The sequence below is a fragment of the Dipodomys ordii genome, unplaced genomic scaffold (assembly GCF_000151885.1).
Source record: "Dipodomys ordii isolate 6190 unplaced genomic scaffold, Dord_2.0 Scaffold34, whole genome shotgun sequence".
In the NCBI taxonomy this organism is placed as follows: Eukaryota; Metazoa; Chordata; class Mammalia; order Rodentia; family Heteromyidae; genus Dipodomys; species Dipodomys ordii.
In genome coordinates this window covers 14,917,580-14,931,569 of record NW_012267250.1, presented here as the reverse complement: position 1 = coordinate 14,931,569, position 13,990 = coordinate 14,917,580, and the positions used below count along the sequence as shown (strand labels likewise).

Sequence of the window (13,990 nt, the reverse complement as noted above, 5' to 3'; positions counted from 1 at the left end):
AACCAGAAGTGGCACTGTGGCTCAAGTGGTGGAGCGCTAGCCTTGACCTGAAGAGCTAAGGGACAGTGCTCAGGCCCAGCATTCAGGCCCCATGACTGACAAAAAAAAGAAAAAAATATATAATATATAGATAGATACCTAAACTATTATAAAATCCTATCTTTTCACAATAAAACTTAATGATATGTGAGAATAAGGCTATTTTATCAGGCAATAGCAAGCTCAATTTCTGTTTCAAATTCTTTATTATACATCATGGTTGCACAATTTGAGGTTGGTTAAGTACAATTGGTTTTCAGAATCTTGACTATTTTCTAGATTACTGCATGCAAGTGACCATGAAAATATTTGGCATTTTAAAATTTTGAAACTCTGAACAGGCACTTACATGAAAGATATCATTACCATTTATAGATGCTCCAGCACATGGTACATGGAACCTTTGGCCAGTAAAGAAGTTGGTTACTGACTTATCAAAGTGCCATAGTAGTAAAATAGGCTTAAAGAAATGTAATTTGCGTTATTTAGCTTACTCATAAGGTAAGGTTAACCAACTTGCACTGAAGTATATTAAAAAATATTGGTACAAAAACCAATGAACTTTATTAAGTGAAAGTAGTTTTCACATAGCAGGCCTCGTTTTGGTTCCCACAGTCCACATTTAGTGTATTTGCCACCAGACTCCATGCATTTGAACAGATGATTGCAATCTTTGCTATAGACACTGAATTTAGTGTTAAAGAAAAATAATAATAGGGTGAAGTTTAAATGTGACTTTGAACTAGCTAAAGATCCACGTAACACACACAAAATTGTCCAGGTCTAGATAACTATAGATGTGTCATAGGACCTGCTGAGTCCACCAACCCCGATTTTCTACTGAAAAGTAAATAAATCTGTAAAATCAAGAAAATGGTATTTGCATACACATGGCAAAAATATTCCTTAAGTTAAAAAATATACATGTTTCAAAGAATTTATGGAAAAATTACATAGTTTTAATAAGTTCTAATATGCCAACATATGTCACCTCTACATTGCAACAAATGTCCTGCTGGAGAGTAGCGGAATGGCTACTTAATATGGGGGGAAGAGTGCCACAATGACATGCCACATAATCCCTTGGCAAAAAAATTTAATAGTCATGTTGTAGAAGACTCCAAAAAGAGATAAAATGCAAGAAGCCATGAAATGGTAGGCCCAAAAACACCTACAGTGAAACATTCCACATACATTTCTGAAATGCATATGTAAAAATACAATTTTCAAGAAGTATTGTGAAGGTATGTTTTAAAACTATAGAATGTAAGGGCCACTCAGATTTTATAATTGTATTTGAACACAAAAATTAATTTTTTTTTGCATGAAGAGAAGAGGTAATCTTAGCTTGAAAAAGGAGGCCTTAAAATCAACATTATTCAGAAAGAAAGCAAAATTTACAAATACCAGCCAACTCACATGGAAATCCTTAAATGGCTATGCTAATGCATATCTGAGTGCTTATCAGTGTGCAGTAAAAAAAAAAGGCAGCTTAAGAAATCTCCAGTGTTTCAAAGCACTTTTAAAAATGTACAATACATGAAAAACATTTAGTTACACTATAAAATAAATGCAGCACTGTAAGATAAAAGGAAGACTATTATATGTGGAATTTTGGCCTTTTTCCTGCTACAAAGCTGCAACCATCTTGAACCTGCGCAACTTAAAGGTTACAGTTTTTTGTTGTTCTTGCTTCCTCCTATTCAGTTCACATTTCAGGCTGTTCGGCAGATGCTTGTGATTCTGGAGATTCAAATCGCTGGTGAAAGTTTGTTCTCTGTTTCCTCAGTTTTTCAGGAGCTTTTCTCCACAAAATAATCTCCTAGAAAACCAAATTAATGTTCTCCATCATGCCTCAAATTTTCACCACAGAAATATGAACTGCAACTTATCCTCCCCAATTTCAATTCAATATTTAATATTTAAATATTTAATAACTGGATTCATTCAGAAGATAAAGGACTGTTATACATTCACCAACGGCTTAAATTTCCCATGAAGAACAAGTTCTAGAACACTTTAGTATTAAAAAAAGCATATTAGAATTGGATCATCTCATGGACATTTATAACAAAAAACCCCAAATCTATTAAATAAATACAGGCATTAAAAGTAGTAACTGGAGCAGGGCACTAGTGGCTCACTCCTATAATCCTAGCTACTCAGGAGGCTGAGATCTAAGGACCGCAGTTCAAAGCCAGCCAGAAAAAGTCCATGAGACTTATCTCCAATTAATTGTCAGAAAACCCAGAAATGGACCTGTGGCTTAAATGGTACAGTGCTCGCTTTGGGCAAAGCAAGCTCAGGAAAGTGTCTAAGGCCCTGAGTTCAAACTCCAGGACCAACACACATGCACATGCACGCACACACACACAGTAGTAACTGGGCTAGGCACGGTGGTTCATGCCTGATGTCTAACTATTTGGAAGACAAAGCAAATTTCAGTGCCAAGTTGGGTGGGAACTTAGCTAGCCCCTACCTCAACAAACCATGATGACATGTGCCTATCATCCCAGCTACACTGAAAGTATGGGTAGGAAGAATGTGGTCTGAGACCAGCCCTAGGCAAAAACACAAGTCATTGTCTAACAACTGAAGCCGGGCACTGGTGGCTCACAACTATAATCCTAACTACTCAGGAAGCTGAGCTGAGGATCACAGTTCGAAGCCAGCTCAAGCAAGAAAGTCCATGAGACTTCCCCCCCACCCCCGCCCCGCCCCCAACCCATTCCTGGAGCTTGAACTTGGCTTGGGCACTGTCCCTAACCGTTTTTGTGCTCAAGGCTGGTGCTCTACCACAGCGTTACTTCCAGCTTTTTCTGAGTATTTTATTGGAGGTAAGAGTCTCACGGACCCAGGTCCAGAGTTCAAGCCCCACAACTGACCAAAAACAACAACAAGAGTCTCACGGACTTTCCTGTCTGAGCTGGCTTCAAACTGTGATCCTCAGATGTCAGCCTCCTAAGTTGCTAGAATTACAAGTGTGGGCCACCAGTACCTAGCTTCCACGAGACTCTTATCTCCAATTAACTATCAAAAGAAAAAACAAAGCTGGAAGTGGGGCTGTAGCTCAAGTGGTAGAATGCTAGTCTTGAGCAAAAGAAGCTCAGGGACAGTGCCCAGGCCCTGTTTAAAAAAAAAAAAAAGGGCTGGGAAGGTGGCTCAGTGGTTGAGCACTTGCCTTGCATGCTCGAGGCCCTGGGTTCGATTCCTCAGCACCACATAAGAAAAAAGCCGGAAGTGGCGCTGTGGCTCAAAGTGGTAGAGTGCTAGCCTTGAGCTGAAGAGCTGAGGGACAGCGCCCAGGCCCAGAGTTCAGGACCCACAACCGGACCCAAAGAAAACCTTTACAAATTAGCTAACTTTATAGTCTTGCAGAATGATCATGGTGGAATCTATCATAATAGCTACATTTTTAATATACCTTCAATGTTTTAGAAATGCTAATTTAATACAATAAAACTTAAAAAAAAAAAAGCCAGGAGCTAGTGGCTGTAATCCTACTCAGGAGGCTGAGATCTGAGGATTGCGGTTCAAAGCCAGCCCGGGCAGGAAAGTCTGTGAAACTCTTATCTCCAATGAACCAACAAAAAACTGGAAGTGGTGCTGTTGTTCAAGTACACTAGCCTTGAGCTGAAGAGCTGAGGGACAACACCCAGGCCCAGAGTTCAAGCCCCACAACAGACCAAAAAAAAAAAGTCAACTTTAAAAAGTATACTGTCTAGGTGTTTTTAGATCTGCTGCAGAATCAAAGATCAGCATGGGTAGCACCATACCTGCTGCTTGAAGTACCTTCTGTCTTCCTCATCAACAAGTACTAGGTTCAAAAAATACCTTACTGAAAATTTTTTATTCACATCTCTCATTGTTGGAGTTGGGTCATATCCTGCTAAAAACAATCTTATTGGAATTGATTCACCTGAAAGAAAAGAAATTTCTATTTAATGTAAATGATGATTTACAGTCACCCAAAACCTAGTATTAATTAAGCATTACAGTAAATATCAGTGTTTTGGTTCCTAATGATACAGAACAACAGCATTTTTCTGGCACTATATAATTTTGGGCCAGAAATTCTTTCTGTGGAGAGGTCTTATCCATATTTATTAGCAGCCTGGCTTCTACCTTACAAATACCAGAAACACTTATCAACATGGCATTCCAAAATCTCCACAATGTTAAATATCCCTTAGAATGAGAACCACTGCTCTAAGAAAGCCTGCCTGGCAAGCTGAAGACCCTGAGTTCAAACCCAATAAACAACAACAAAAATGTCATGATAAGCATTGCTTTAAGAATTAAAAAAAAAGAAAATATTTCTTCTGAGACTTAAACACATAGGGACACACAAAACTGTTAGCAATTACTCATTTATAAAGTTTAGAGATTGTAACAACAACACCAAAAAAAAAGAATTAAAAAAAAATAAGCTGGGAGTCAATGGCTCACCCCTGTCATCTAGTTACTCAGGAAGCTGAGATCTGAGGATCAGGGTCCAAAGCCAGCCTGGAGAGGAAAATCCATGAGACTCTTATATCCAATAAACTACCCACAAAGCCAGTCGTAGAGCCCATGGAGGAGTACTAGCTTTGAGCAGAAGCAGCTCAGGGACAGCACTCAGGCCCTGAGTTCAAGCCCCAGGGCTGGCAGGAAAAAAAAAATCAAAACTAGTTTCACATTGAATGCTCACTTACTCTTTTTTTTTTTTTTTTGTTCAGTTGTGGGGCTTGACCTATGGGCCTGAGTGCTGGTCCTTCAGTTCTTCAGCGCAAGGCTAGTACTCTACCACTTGAGCCACAAGGCTACTTCTGGCTTTTTCTGTTTATAAGGTGCTGAGGAATCGAACCCAGAGTCTCATGCATGCGAGTCAAGTACTTTACCACTGAGCCACCTTCCCTGCTCCTCACTTATTCTTAAACTATCATAAACACTGCCATTGACACTATAGAAAGTAATAAATGCAAGTGGGTACCTTTAACTGGTGCACCATCCATTATTTCATATTTGGCAATTGTTTCCGTTTCTGTAGTGGTACTGGGTCCTAATGCAGTAAGGTAAATAATGTTAATTAATTTCCAAAATATTATACCCAGCCCTGTTTCTTCATCCTATCTTCTAACACATTAATACATTTTATCTTCTTATTTTGTGAAAGTATTCATTCTTTTCTAATTTTTAATCTCTACATAACATTCTCATCACTACCAAATGCTTTACACTCTTCTTTCCAAAAGTAATATGCAATTCAGAAAGTATCATCTTCATGTAGTTCACTTAAAATATCTGGTAAACAGAACTAGAAATGCCTATCAGAATTAACAATTATATTCAGGTTTTCTCTACAACACCAAACTGTCTTCTTGGGAAATTAATTTGAACATGGAACACCAAACTGTGTAGCTAACTAGTGTATATGCATAAATGTTAAGATCTACCTCCTAAGAAATTATTTGAACTCAAAACATTTAGGTGCTGGTGGCTCATGCCCATAATCTGAGCTACTTAAGAGACTGAGGTCTGAGAGGATGCCACTTCAAGGCCAGCCCAGGCAGGAAAGTTCATGAAGATGCTTATTTACAATTAACCACCAAAGGCTAGAAGTAGAACTATGGCTCAAGTGGTATGTGTCAGATTTGAGCAAAAAGAGCCAAGGCCCTGAGTTCAAGCCCCATTACTGGCACAAAATAAAAAAATTTAAAGTCAATGTTAATTTATACCAAGGGCTGGGAAGTGGGGATAGCTCAGTGGTAGAACACTTGCCTACTGTACAAGAGAAGGCCCTAAATTCAATCTCTAACACCAGAAAAAAGTTACATATTTGTGTGTACACACACACATTCATATATACATGACCACACACACATTTGTTTCAGGCATGTGCTACCATACCTACTTTGTGATTTCTTAATCTCCACTATTCTACCTGCTAGTAAAAATTTAAGTGGTTTTAGCCAGGTGCCGGTGGCTCATGCCTGTAATCCTAGCTACTCAGGAGGCTGAGATCTGAGGATCTCAGTTAAAAGCCAGCCCAGGCACAAAAGTCTGTCAGACTCTTATCTCCAATAAACCATTAGAAAACCAGAAGTGGAGCTGTGGCTCAAGTGGTAGAGTGCTCGCCTTGAGCTGAAGAGTGCAGGGACAGCGCCCAAGCCCAGAGGTCAAGCCCCATGACCAACCCCCCCCCAAAAAAAAAACCACATTAAATTGTTTTCAGGGGGTCTGGGAAGGTGGCTCAGTGGTAGAGTGCTTGCCTTGCATGCATTAGGCCCTGGGTTCTATTCCTCAGCACCACATAAGCAGAAAAAGCCGGAAGTGGTGCTGTGACTCAAGTGGTAGAGGGCTAGCCTTGAGCTGAAGAGCTGAGGGACAGCACCCAGGCCCAGAGTTCAGGCCCCATGACTGGCAAAAAAAAAAAAGTCTTCACTTTTAGTGGCTCTGTGGCTCAAGTGGTAGAGCGCTAGCCTTGAGCTGAAGAGCAGAGGGACAGCACCCAGGCCCAGAGTTCAGGCCCCACGACTGGACCCCCCAAAAAATAAAAATAAATTGTTTTAAGGTACTAAAACTTTAGCCAAGAGTATCTGGGAGGCTGAAACAGGAGGATCATGAGCATATGGCCAGCTGAGGTACATAGTGAGACCTTGACTCAAGTGAAAAAAAGAGACAAGAGTCTCAAGCCGGGCACTGGTAGCTCACGCCTGTAATCCTAGCTACTCAGGAGGCTGAGATCTGAGGATTGCAGTTCAAAGCCAGCCCGGGCAGGAGAGAGACCGTGAAACTCCTATCTCCAATAAACCACCAGAAAACCGGAAGTGGTGCTGTTGTAGCTCAAGTGGTAGAGCGCTCGCCTTGAGCTGAAGAGCTGAGGGACAGCGCCCAGGCCCAGAGTTCAAGCCCCACGATCGACAAAAAAAAAAAGAGACAAGAGTCTCACCATGCTACTCAGGCTGATCTTGAACTCAAGTGATTCTCCCACCCAAACCTCTTAAATAGCTAAGTCTAAAGTTGCATCCCCCTGCATCTCATACATTTATTGTCAAAAAAAAGCATTATTTAGCCATTTATTAAGTAACAAAGTTAGTAGGTGGATATCAATTTTATGTTTAAAGAATTTAAGATTTCCAAAGTTTTAGCCAGGTACTGCAGTGGCTTACACCTGTAATGTTAGTTACTCAGGAGGCTGAGATCTGAGGATCATAGTTTGGAGCCAGCCCAAGCAGACAAACCTGGTAAGACTCTTATCCCCAATTAACCACCCCAAAAAAATGGAAGTGGAGCTCTTGCTCAAGTGGTAGAATGCTAAGCCTTGTGTACAATAGCTCAAGAACACTGCCTATGGGCTAGGATGGTGGCTCAGTGGTAGAGTGCTTGCCTTGCATGTATAAGGCCCTGGGTTCCATTCCTCAGTACCACATAAGCAGAAAAAGCCGGAAGTGGAGCTGAAGCTCAAGTGGTAGAGTGCTAGCCTTGAGCTGAAGGACAGCATCCAGGCCCAGAGTTCAGGCCCCAGGACAGGAAAAAAAAAGATTTCCAAAGTTTCAACTAACATTATAAGTATTTCTCAACTTACCTATTCCTGTGATCTCTTTTTTTATTAGTTGTAATTCCATGTGCTGTATTTTTATTCTTACTAATAGGAAGTAAATTTTTCCAACAATCACATCCTTTAAATGATACCTATGAGAAAAAATATATATCATTAATTATCAGTTTCAAAACAAAAATAGTAAAATAGGTTGTGAAAGGTTTTAATAGGTACCTTTAAGATATTTAAGAATATCACTTGACAATTCATATTGTTTAATTTCCCTCTTTTTAAAAAAAGTAACTAGCTAGGTGCCAGTGGCTCACGCCTGTAATCCTAGCTACTCGGGAGGCTGAGATCTGAGAATCAAGGTTCAAAGCCAGCCTGGGCAGGAAAGTCCATGAGACTCTTATCTCCAATAAACCAGAAAACCGGAAGTGGTGTTGTGACTCAAGTGGTAAAGCACTCATGTTGAGCTGAGGGAGAGCACCCAGGCCCAGAGTTCAAGTCCTACTACCTACCAAAAAAAAAAAAAGTAACTGCTTCATTATGCAAATAAGCTTTTATTTGACCATCAAAATATCTCAGCAGGAATAACTAGCTTTATTAATCATTGTCCTACTTACAACTCAGTTTTCAGAAAAGCTAAGTACTTAATGGAATTTTTCCCCTCTGGTCCTGAAGCTTGAACTCTAGATCTGGGTACTGTAGTATGCTACCATTTGAGCCACCGTGATGCTTCCAACTTTTTCTTTCTTCTTTCTTTCCTTTCTTTCTTTCTTTCTTTCTTTCTTTTTGTCAGTCATGGGGCCTGGGCGCTGTCCTTCAGCTCTTCAGCTCACGGCTAGCACTCTACCACTTGAGCCACAGCTCCACTTCCAGCTTTTTCTGCTTATGTGGTACTGAGGAATCGAACCCAAGGCCTTATGCATGCAAGGCAAGCACCCTACCACTGAGCCACCTTCCCAGCCCCTCTTGTACGTTTTTCTTTTTTGGGTCCGGTCGTGGGTTCTGAACTCTGGGCCTGGGCGCTGTCCCTCAGCTCTTCAGCTCAAGGCTAGCGCTCAACCACTTTGAGCCACAGTGCCACTTCCGGCTTTTTTCTTTTTGCTTATGTGGTGCTGAGGAATCGAACCCAGGGTCTCATGCATGCAAGGCAAGCGCTCTACCACTGAGCCACCTTCCCAGTCCCTCTTGTAGGTTTTTCTGTAACTAACTGGAGATTAAGAATCTCACCAACTTTCCTGCTCAGGCTGGCTTTGAACTACACTCCTCAGATATCATCCTCCTGAGTTGCTGGGATTCCAGGCATGACCCAGTGGGCACCCAGCTTAATGGAAAAATGTTATGCTTGAATTTTTTTTTTTTCTGGTTAGTCATGGGCCTAAACTCGGTCTGGTCACTATCCCTCAGCTCTTCAGCTCAAGGCTTGTGCTCTACCACTTAAGCCACAGTGCCACTTCTGGTTTTTTCTGCTTATGTGGTGCTGAGGAATTGAACCCAGGGCCTCATGCATGCAAGGCAAGCACTCTACCACTGAGCCACCTTCCCAGCCCCCTTTAAAAAAAAGTTTATATTTATTTATTTATATTTTTATGTGGTATTGAGGATCAAATCCAGGTCTCATGCATGCTAAGCAAGCATTCTACCACTATTCCCAGGCCCCCACCCTTTCTTTTTTCTGCCAGTCCTAGGGCTTGACCTCAGGGCCTGGGAGCTGTCCCTAAACTTCTTTGCTCAGGCTAGTGTTCTACCTCTTGAGCCACAACTTGCCACCCGAGGCTTTTTCTGAGTAGTTTATTAGAGATAAGTCTCACAACCTTTCTGCCTGGGCTGGCTTTGAACTGTGATCCTCATATCTTAGCTTCCTGAGTAGCTAATATAACATGCATGAACCACCAACTCCTGGCTTGAAATTTTTATTTCAAGCAAAAAGTATGATGATATTTTTCAATACTGAAAGAGATTAGTATGGTTAGTACTGAAAGTGCGAAACAGAGCAACTAACGTAAGTTATCTGGGCACAAAAAGATTAACAGGGGCAATACATCCCCATTGGACTTGCTGCTATAATATCTAATAAGCAAAAGCCATTTATAGGATCTTTAAAAGCATCTGGTAGCAAACTTGAGGATCCTACAATAACCAGAAAAAAGCTTCTTCCCAAAGCTGAATCCCAAAGTAACATTCTAAGAATCGATTAATACAATTATGTAAGTCTGAAGGGAGGCTTCAATGACAAGTTTTGAGGCAAGTGACAAATAATAAATCACATCATAGAGTAATATGGAGGATAAAAGAAGGTACACTGTTTCTTAAAAAACAAAACAAAACAGAAAACTTTGTCAGGTGCTAGTGGCTCACACTTATAACCTAGCTACTCGGAAGGCTGAGATACGAGGAACTTGGTTCAGAGCCAGCCCAGTCAGCAAAGTCTGTGAGATTCTTGTCTCCAATTAACTACCAGAAAACCAGAAATAGAACTGTTGCTCAAAGAGATAGAGCAATAGCCTTGAGCAAAAAAAACTCAGGTACAGTGCTCAGGCCTTGAGTTCAAGCCCCACAACAAAACCAAAACAACAACAAAACAAAACACCACATTTTTAATAAATACATACTTCCCCTTCTTTCTTTCTGAAGAGGATTATTAATAGTGGCTAAATGGTAAAAATTTTAACATCCTTCAAATTGCCAATAATGTATTGCTTAGGTAACATCAAAAAAAACAAAAAGAACATCAAAAAAAACAAAAAGGGGGGAGGGGGGAGGCTGGGAAGGGATGTGAAGGGTAAACCAAAGGAGGAGGCTGCAATGCTTGGTAAGAAATGTACGCATTATTCTGCCCATGTAATTGTAACCCCTCTGTACAGTATGTTCACAAATAAAAAATAAATAAAAAAAAAGACTTTATTAGTTTTAAAGAAATGCCCAGGACAAAGTGATATCAAGCTATAATAAATGATTACAGATATAATCGTACTGGTTGCCTTCTGAGACAGTGAGATCCTCTACATGAAGTAGTCAAGCAGAGTCTCATCAAGAATAGAATATAAAACATACCTGCACTGGAAGCCAAATTTTGTTAGCCTGTTAGCATCAGTTAATGCCAATTCTATCCTTAAATTGGTCAATTTACAAAGTTCTTTAAAAGTCTCCTACATTAATCTGTGAAGGGTACTTACTTTGATTTATTATATTCAAACTCTATATGTAGACAATCTTCAATACCCACTTCCATCTTAATGGAGTTGTTAACATCAGGATAAGTGGCAAGCTGGTGAACAATAAGATCATACTCTTTCACCATATCTGTCAGTCTCCTCACTATTGTCACCTTAAGAAAATACCTACAAAGTTCAATGAAAAGAGTGATCAAAAAACATGTAATAAATTTAAGTTTTTTAAGTTTTAAGTTTTTAAGTTTTTTAAGGAAGCATAAACTACTCGCTGGAACTCCTTTGGGATCAACTTACTTCATTTAAAGCATTCATTTAAAGCAGTTCCTTTCTGAGGGGATGGAGGGGTGTCCTAGAGTTTGAACCCAGGGTCTCGTGCAAGGTAATCACATGCTCTATCACTAAGTTATACCCTGAGTCCTCAGTTTTGTGTGTTTATGTGGTATGTGTAGGTATGTTTAATATTCTCAACACAGAAAAAAAACAAAATTCAATTCTAAGAAAACATTTCAGATGTATTTGAAGGGCTATCATCAAGCCTACTGGTGGAAAACTCTTCATATGACTGTTCTTTTTTTGTTGTTTAATCCCTTATTAAGGCACTACTGTTTGACATTCGAGCTATCAAACCCAGTACCCAAATGGATACAGAAAAAGCAGGCTGTTGGACTTGATGCCCTTATCTCTTAGGTATTTCTGGCTTTTTGCATGAAGACTTGGTGAAGAGAAAGGCCACTGGACTGGAAAATTAGAACTGGTTCCTCCTTCAGTTTGTTACTCATTCCTTTTGCACAAGTTAGTCTCTGGGTTAAGACCTTATACTGAATGAGATTTGTAAGGTAACCAATGGATCTGGAGAGTAAATAAGTTTATATAGCAAATGAAGTACCTAAAGGACAAATAATTTACATAAAACTTCTTATGATGGGTTGATCTGAATGTATGTTAGAAAGTCCTTACTGAGCTCATCATTAGCCAGATAAAACAAAATGTGGCAGAATGTTTTAAATTTTAAGTCTTTCATTCCAGAATTGTAACTGAAAGTTCAAATAAGACATCAATAGTAGCCACTACTTTCTGACTGACTCTGCTTAGAGTTTATAATATGCACTCGTACCTCAAGCGGACATTGGCACCAATGTAAGACTCATATGGCTTTTCAACTTGCATAAATTCAAAATCGTAACTTCTGCTCTGAGTCAGTTCTCCAGGTAGGGCTAGTTCTTTCACTAGATTTACAAATTCGTGAGTATTACTCTTGTCATTGAAAAGTTCTAAGATTTAAAAAAGCAAAAAGAACAGTTATATTTAGTATCTATTTCAATAAACCCAAACTTCTATCTCAAAGTAAGTAATTTTACCAAAAGAATAAAGCTGATTTGTCTCTAATAAACTAGAGCTATAATCTGAATTTAATTACCCTCATTATTATGCTCCATTTTGGCATAAATTCAAAGAAACATAACACAATGATGTTTCTACTAGAAATGAGTTTCATTCCTTCAATGTAATTATAATTAGGCCTCTCCCAATATGAAGCTGTTTGACACATTACCAGGAATAATTTGAGTATTTCTCTTTAAGACAATAATTCTGTTGTCATTTTATTGAGCAAACTATAACATATAAAAGAATAAAACTAACCATCAGTTAATTACTGTAACTTTCCCCTTAAGCAGGATCTTATACAAAATAGATATGTCCACTCATTAGTGTACAGTAAAACTTAGCTAGATTTTAAACCTATAAAGATATGCTTTCTTTTCTCTTTTCTCCATCTGTGAGACTAAAATATTTATATATAGATATGTATAATTTAACCCGCTACTAAATCAAGAATGTCTCTGAAATCATGTATGAAAATGTATACAATCTGACCTAAGTCAAGGATAAATTACTCCTTTCCTTTTCATATGAAATTTTCTGTTGACAGGTGAGTCTGACTGCAGGTACACACTAGGTCAGAAAGACAAATGGCATGGGTAATTAGCAAATGAAAGATGAAGGTGATGTTGGTAATTGTAAGGCTGATGAAAAACAATGGAAGTTTCATCAAGTCAGCTGATTTATTCAACACCTTTCATTTTCAGTAATGAACCCAATAGTAAAGGCAGAATGATTCAAACATTATTCCATACAATTGAGAGACACATGATTAAATACACTGTCTCCTCTTATGCAAAATCAACTCCTTCCTTCCATAAAGTTAAGCTCTAATGAAATTATTTAACCACCACATCCAACCCTTTTGAAACTCAGTTATCAAAGAAAAAAATATGCTATTTTAAAACTCACCAATTTGACCTACAAATTCAATTCTAATTCCTTGGTGTTCTAGCCTCTTTCCAGGTTGCTTAAAGGCTAGGTTTACCTGCCAAAACATGAAATTATAAGAGATGTTAACAGTTCTTTAAGTGGGCCTACTAGATTCCTTCCAGATGAAGGCAATACAAAAGTATTTCAGATATTAGTTTATGAAGTATAAGATGCCACCACATACTTAGAGTAGGATGACCTAGTAACACCAAAAGAGGTGTAATTTATTCATACAAAATCACTAATGAACCTATTACTTATACACTTACTTAAACACCAACTTTATTAGGAAGGAATCCCTCATCATAACTGCAAAAAGTACAAAAAGAGGGGAAACAAAGGAGGAGGCTACAAAGCTTGATAAGAAATGTACTCATTATCTTGCCCATGTAATTGTAACCCCTCTGTACAGTATTTTCACAATAAAAAAAAATTTAAAAAGTACAAAAAGATTCAGAGAGCTGAGGTCATGGCTCAAGTGGTAGAGGGCCTGCATAGTAAACCTAAGGCCCCAAGTTCAAGGCCCTAGTGCCACCAAAAAAAAAAAAAGACTCAAAGGAAAATCCTTCAACTATTTCTGTGTTTTCTGGTCATATAATAAAGCAGTTCTAGGAGTAATAGCATTTTAATGTAAAGTAATCACTAATTCCAAGAACAGACCTAAAAGATCATTTTCAGTTTTCTGTAGGCAAAAATATATTGCATAATATTTGCATAATAATTGCTGTAATTCCTAACCTTAAAAGTAATGCTTATACTGTCCAAAAAGAAATGTACTCGGGCTGGGAAGGTGGCTCAGTGGTAGAGCGCTGGCCTTGCATGCATGAGGCCCTGGGTTCGATTCCTTGGCACCACATAAGCAAAAAGAAAAAAGCCGGAAGTGGCACTGTGGCTCAAGTGGTAGAACGCTAGCCTTGAGCTGAAGAGCTGAGGGACA

At 39.1% G+C, this 13,990-nt stretch overlaps 1 protein-coding gene across 2 annotated transcripts in view; it reads right to left on the bottom strand.

Moving 5' to 3' along the window:
• Window positions 1-222: 222 nt before the first annotated feature.
• Window positions 223-13,990, bottom strand: part of Vps26a (VPS26 retromer complex comonent A) — a 33,475-nt gene continuing 19,707 nt past the window's right edge. The window contains exons 3-10 of one of the 2 annotated variants that reach the window (XM_013017153.1): window positions 13,033-13,108; window positions 11,855-12,011; window positions 10,744-10,908; window positions 7,607-7,713; window positions 5,012-5,080; window positions 3,816-3,958; window positions 1,714-1,861; window positions 223-724 (exon numbers count right to left, since the gene is read on the bottom strand). In XM_013017153.1, the coding sequence (XP_012872607.1) occupies window positions 1,748-1,861; window positions 3,816-3,958; window positions 5,012-5,080; window positions 7,607-7,713; window positions 10,744-10,908; window positions 11,855-12,011; window positions 13,033-13,108 (831 nt within the window). In that variant the 3' untranslated portion in view covers window positions 223-724; window positions 1,714-1,747. Of the gene's footprint in view, window positions 1,862-3,815; window positions 3,959-5,011; window positions 5,081-7,606; window positions 7,714-10,743; window positions 10,909-11,854; window positions 12,012-13,032; window positions 13,109-13,990 lie in introns of both variants that reach the window. The other variant, XM_013017152.1, reaches the window with a different exon arrangement.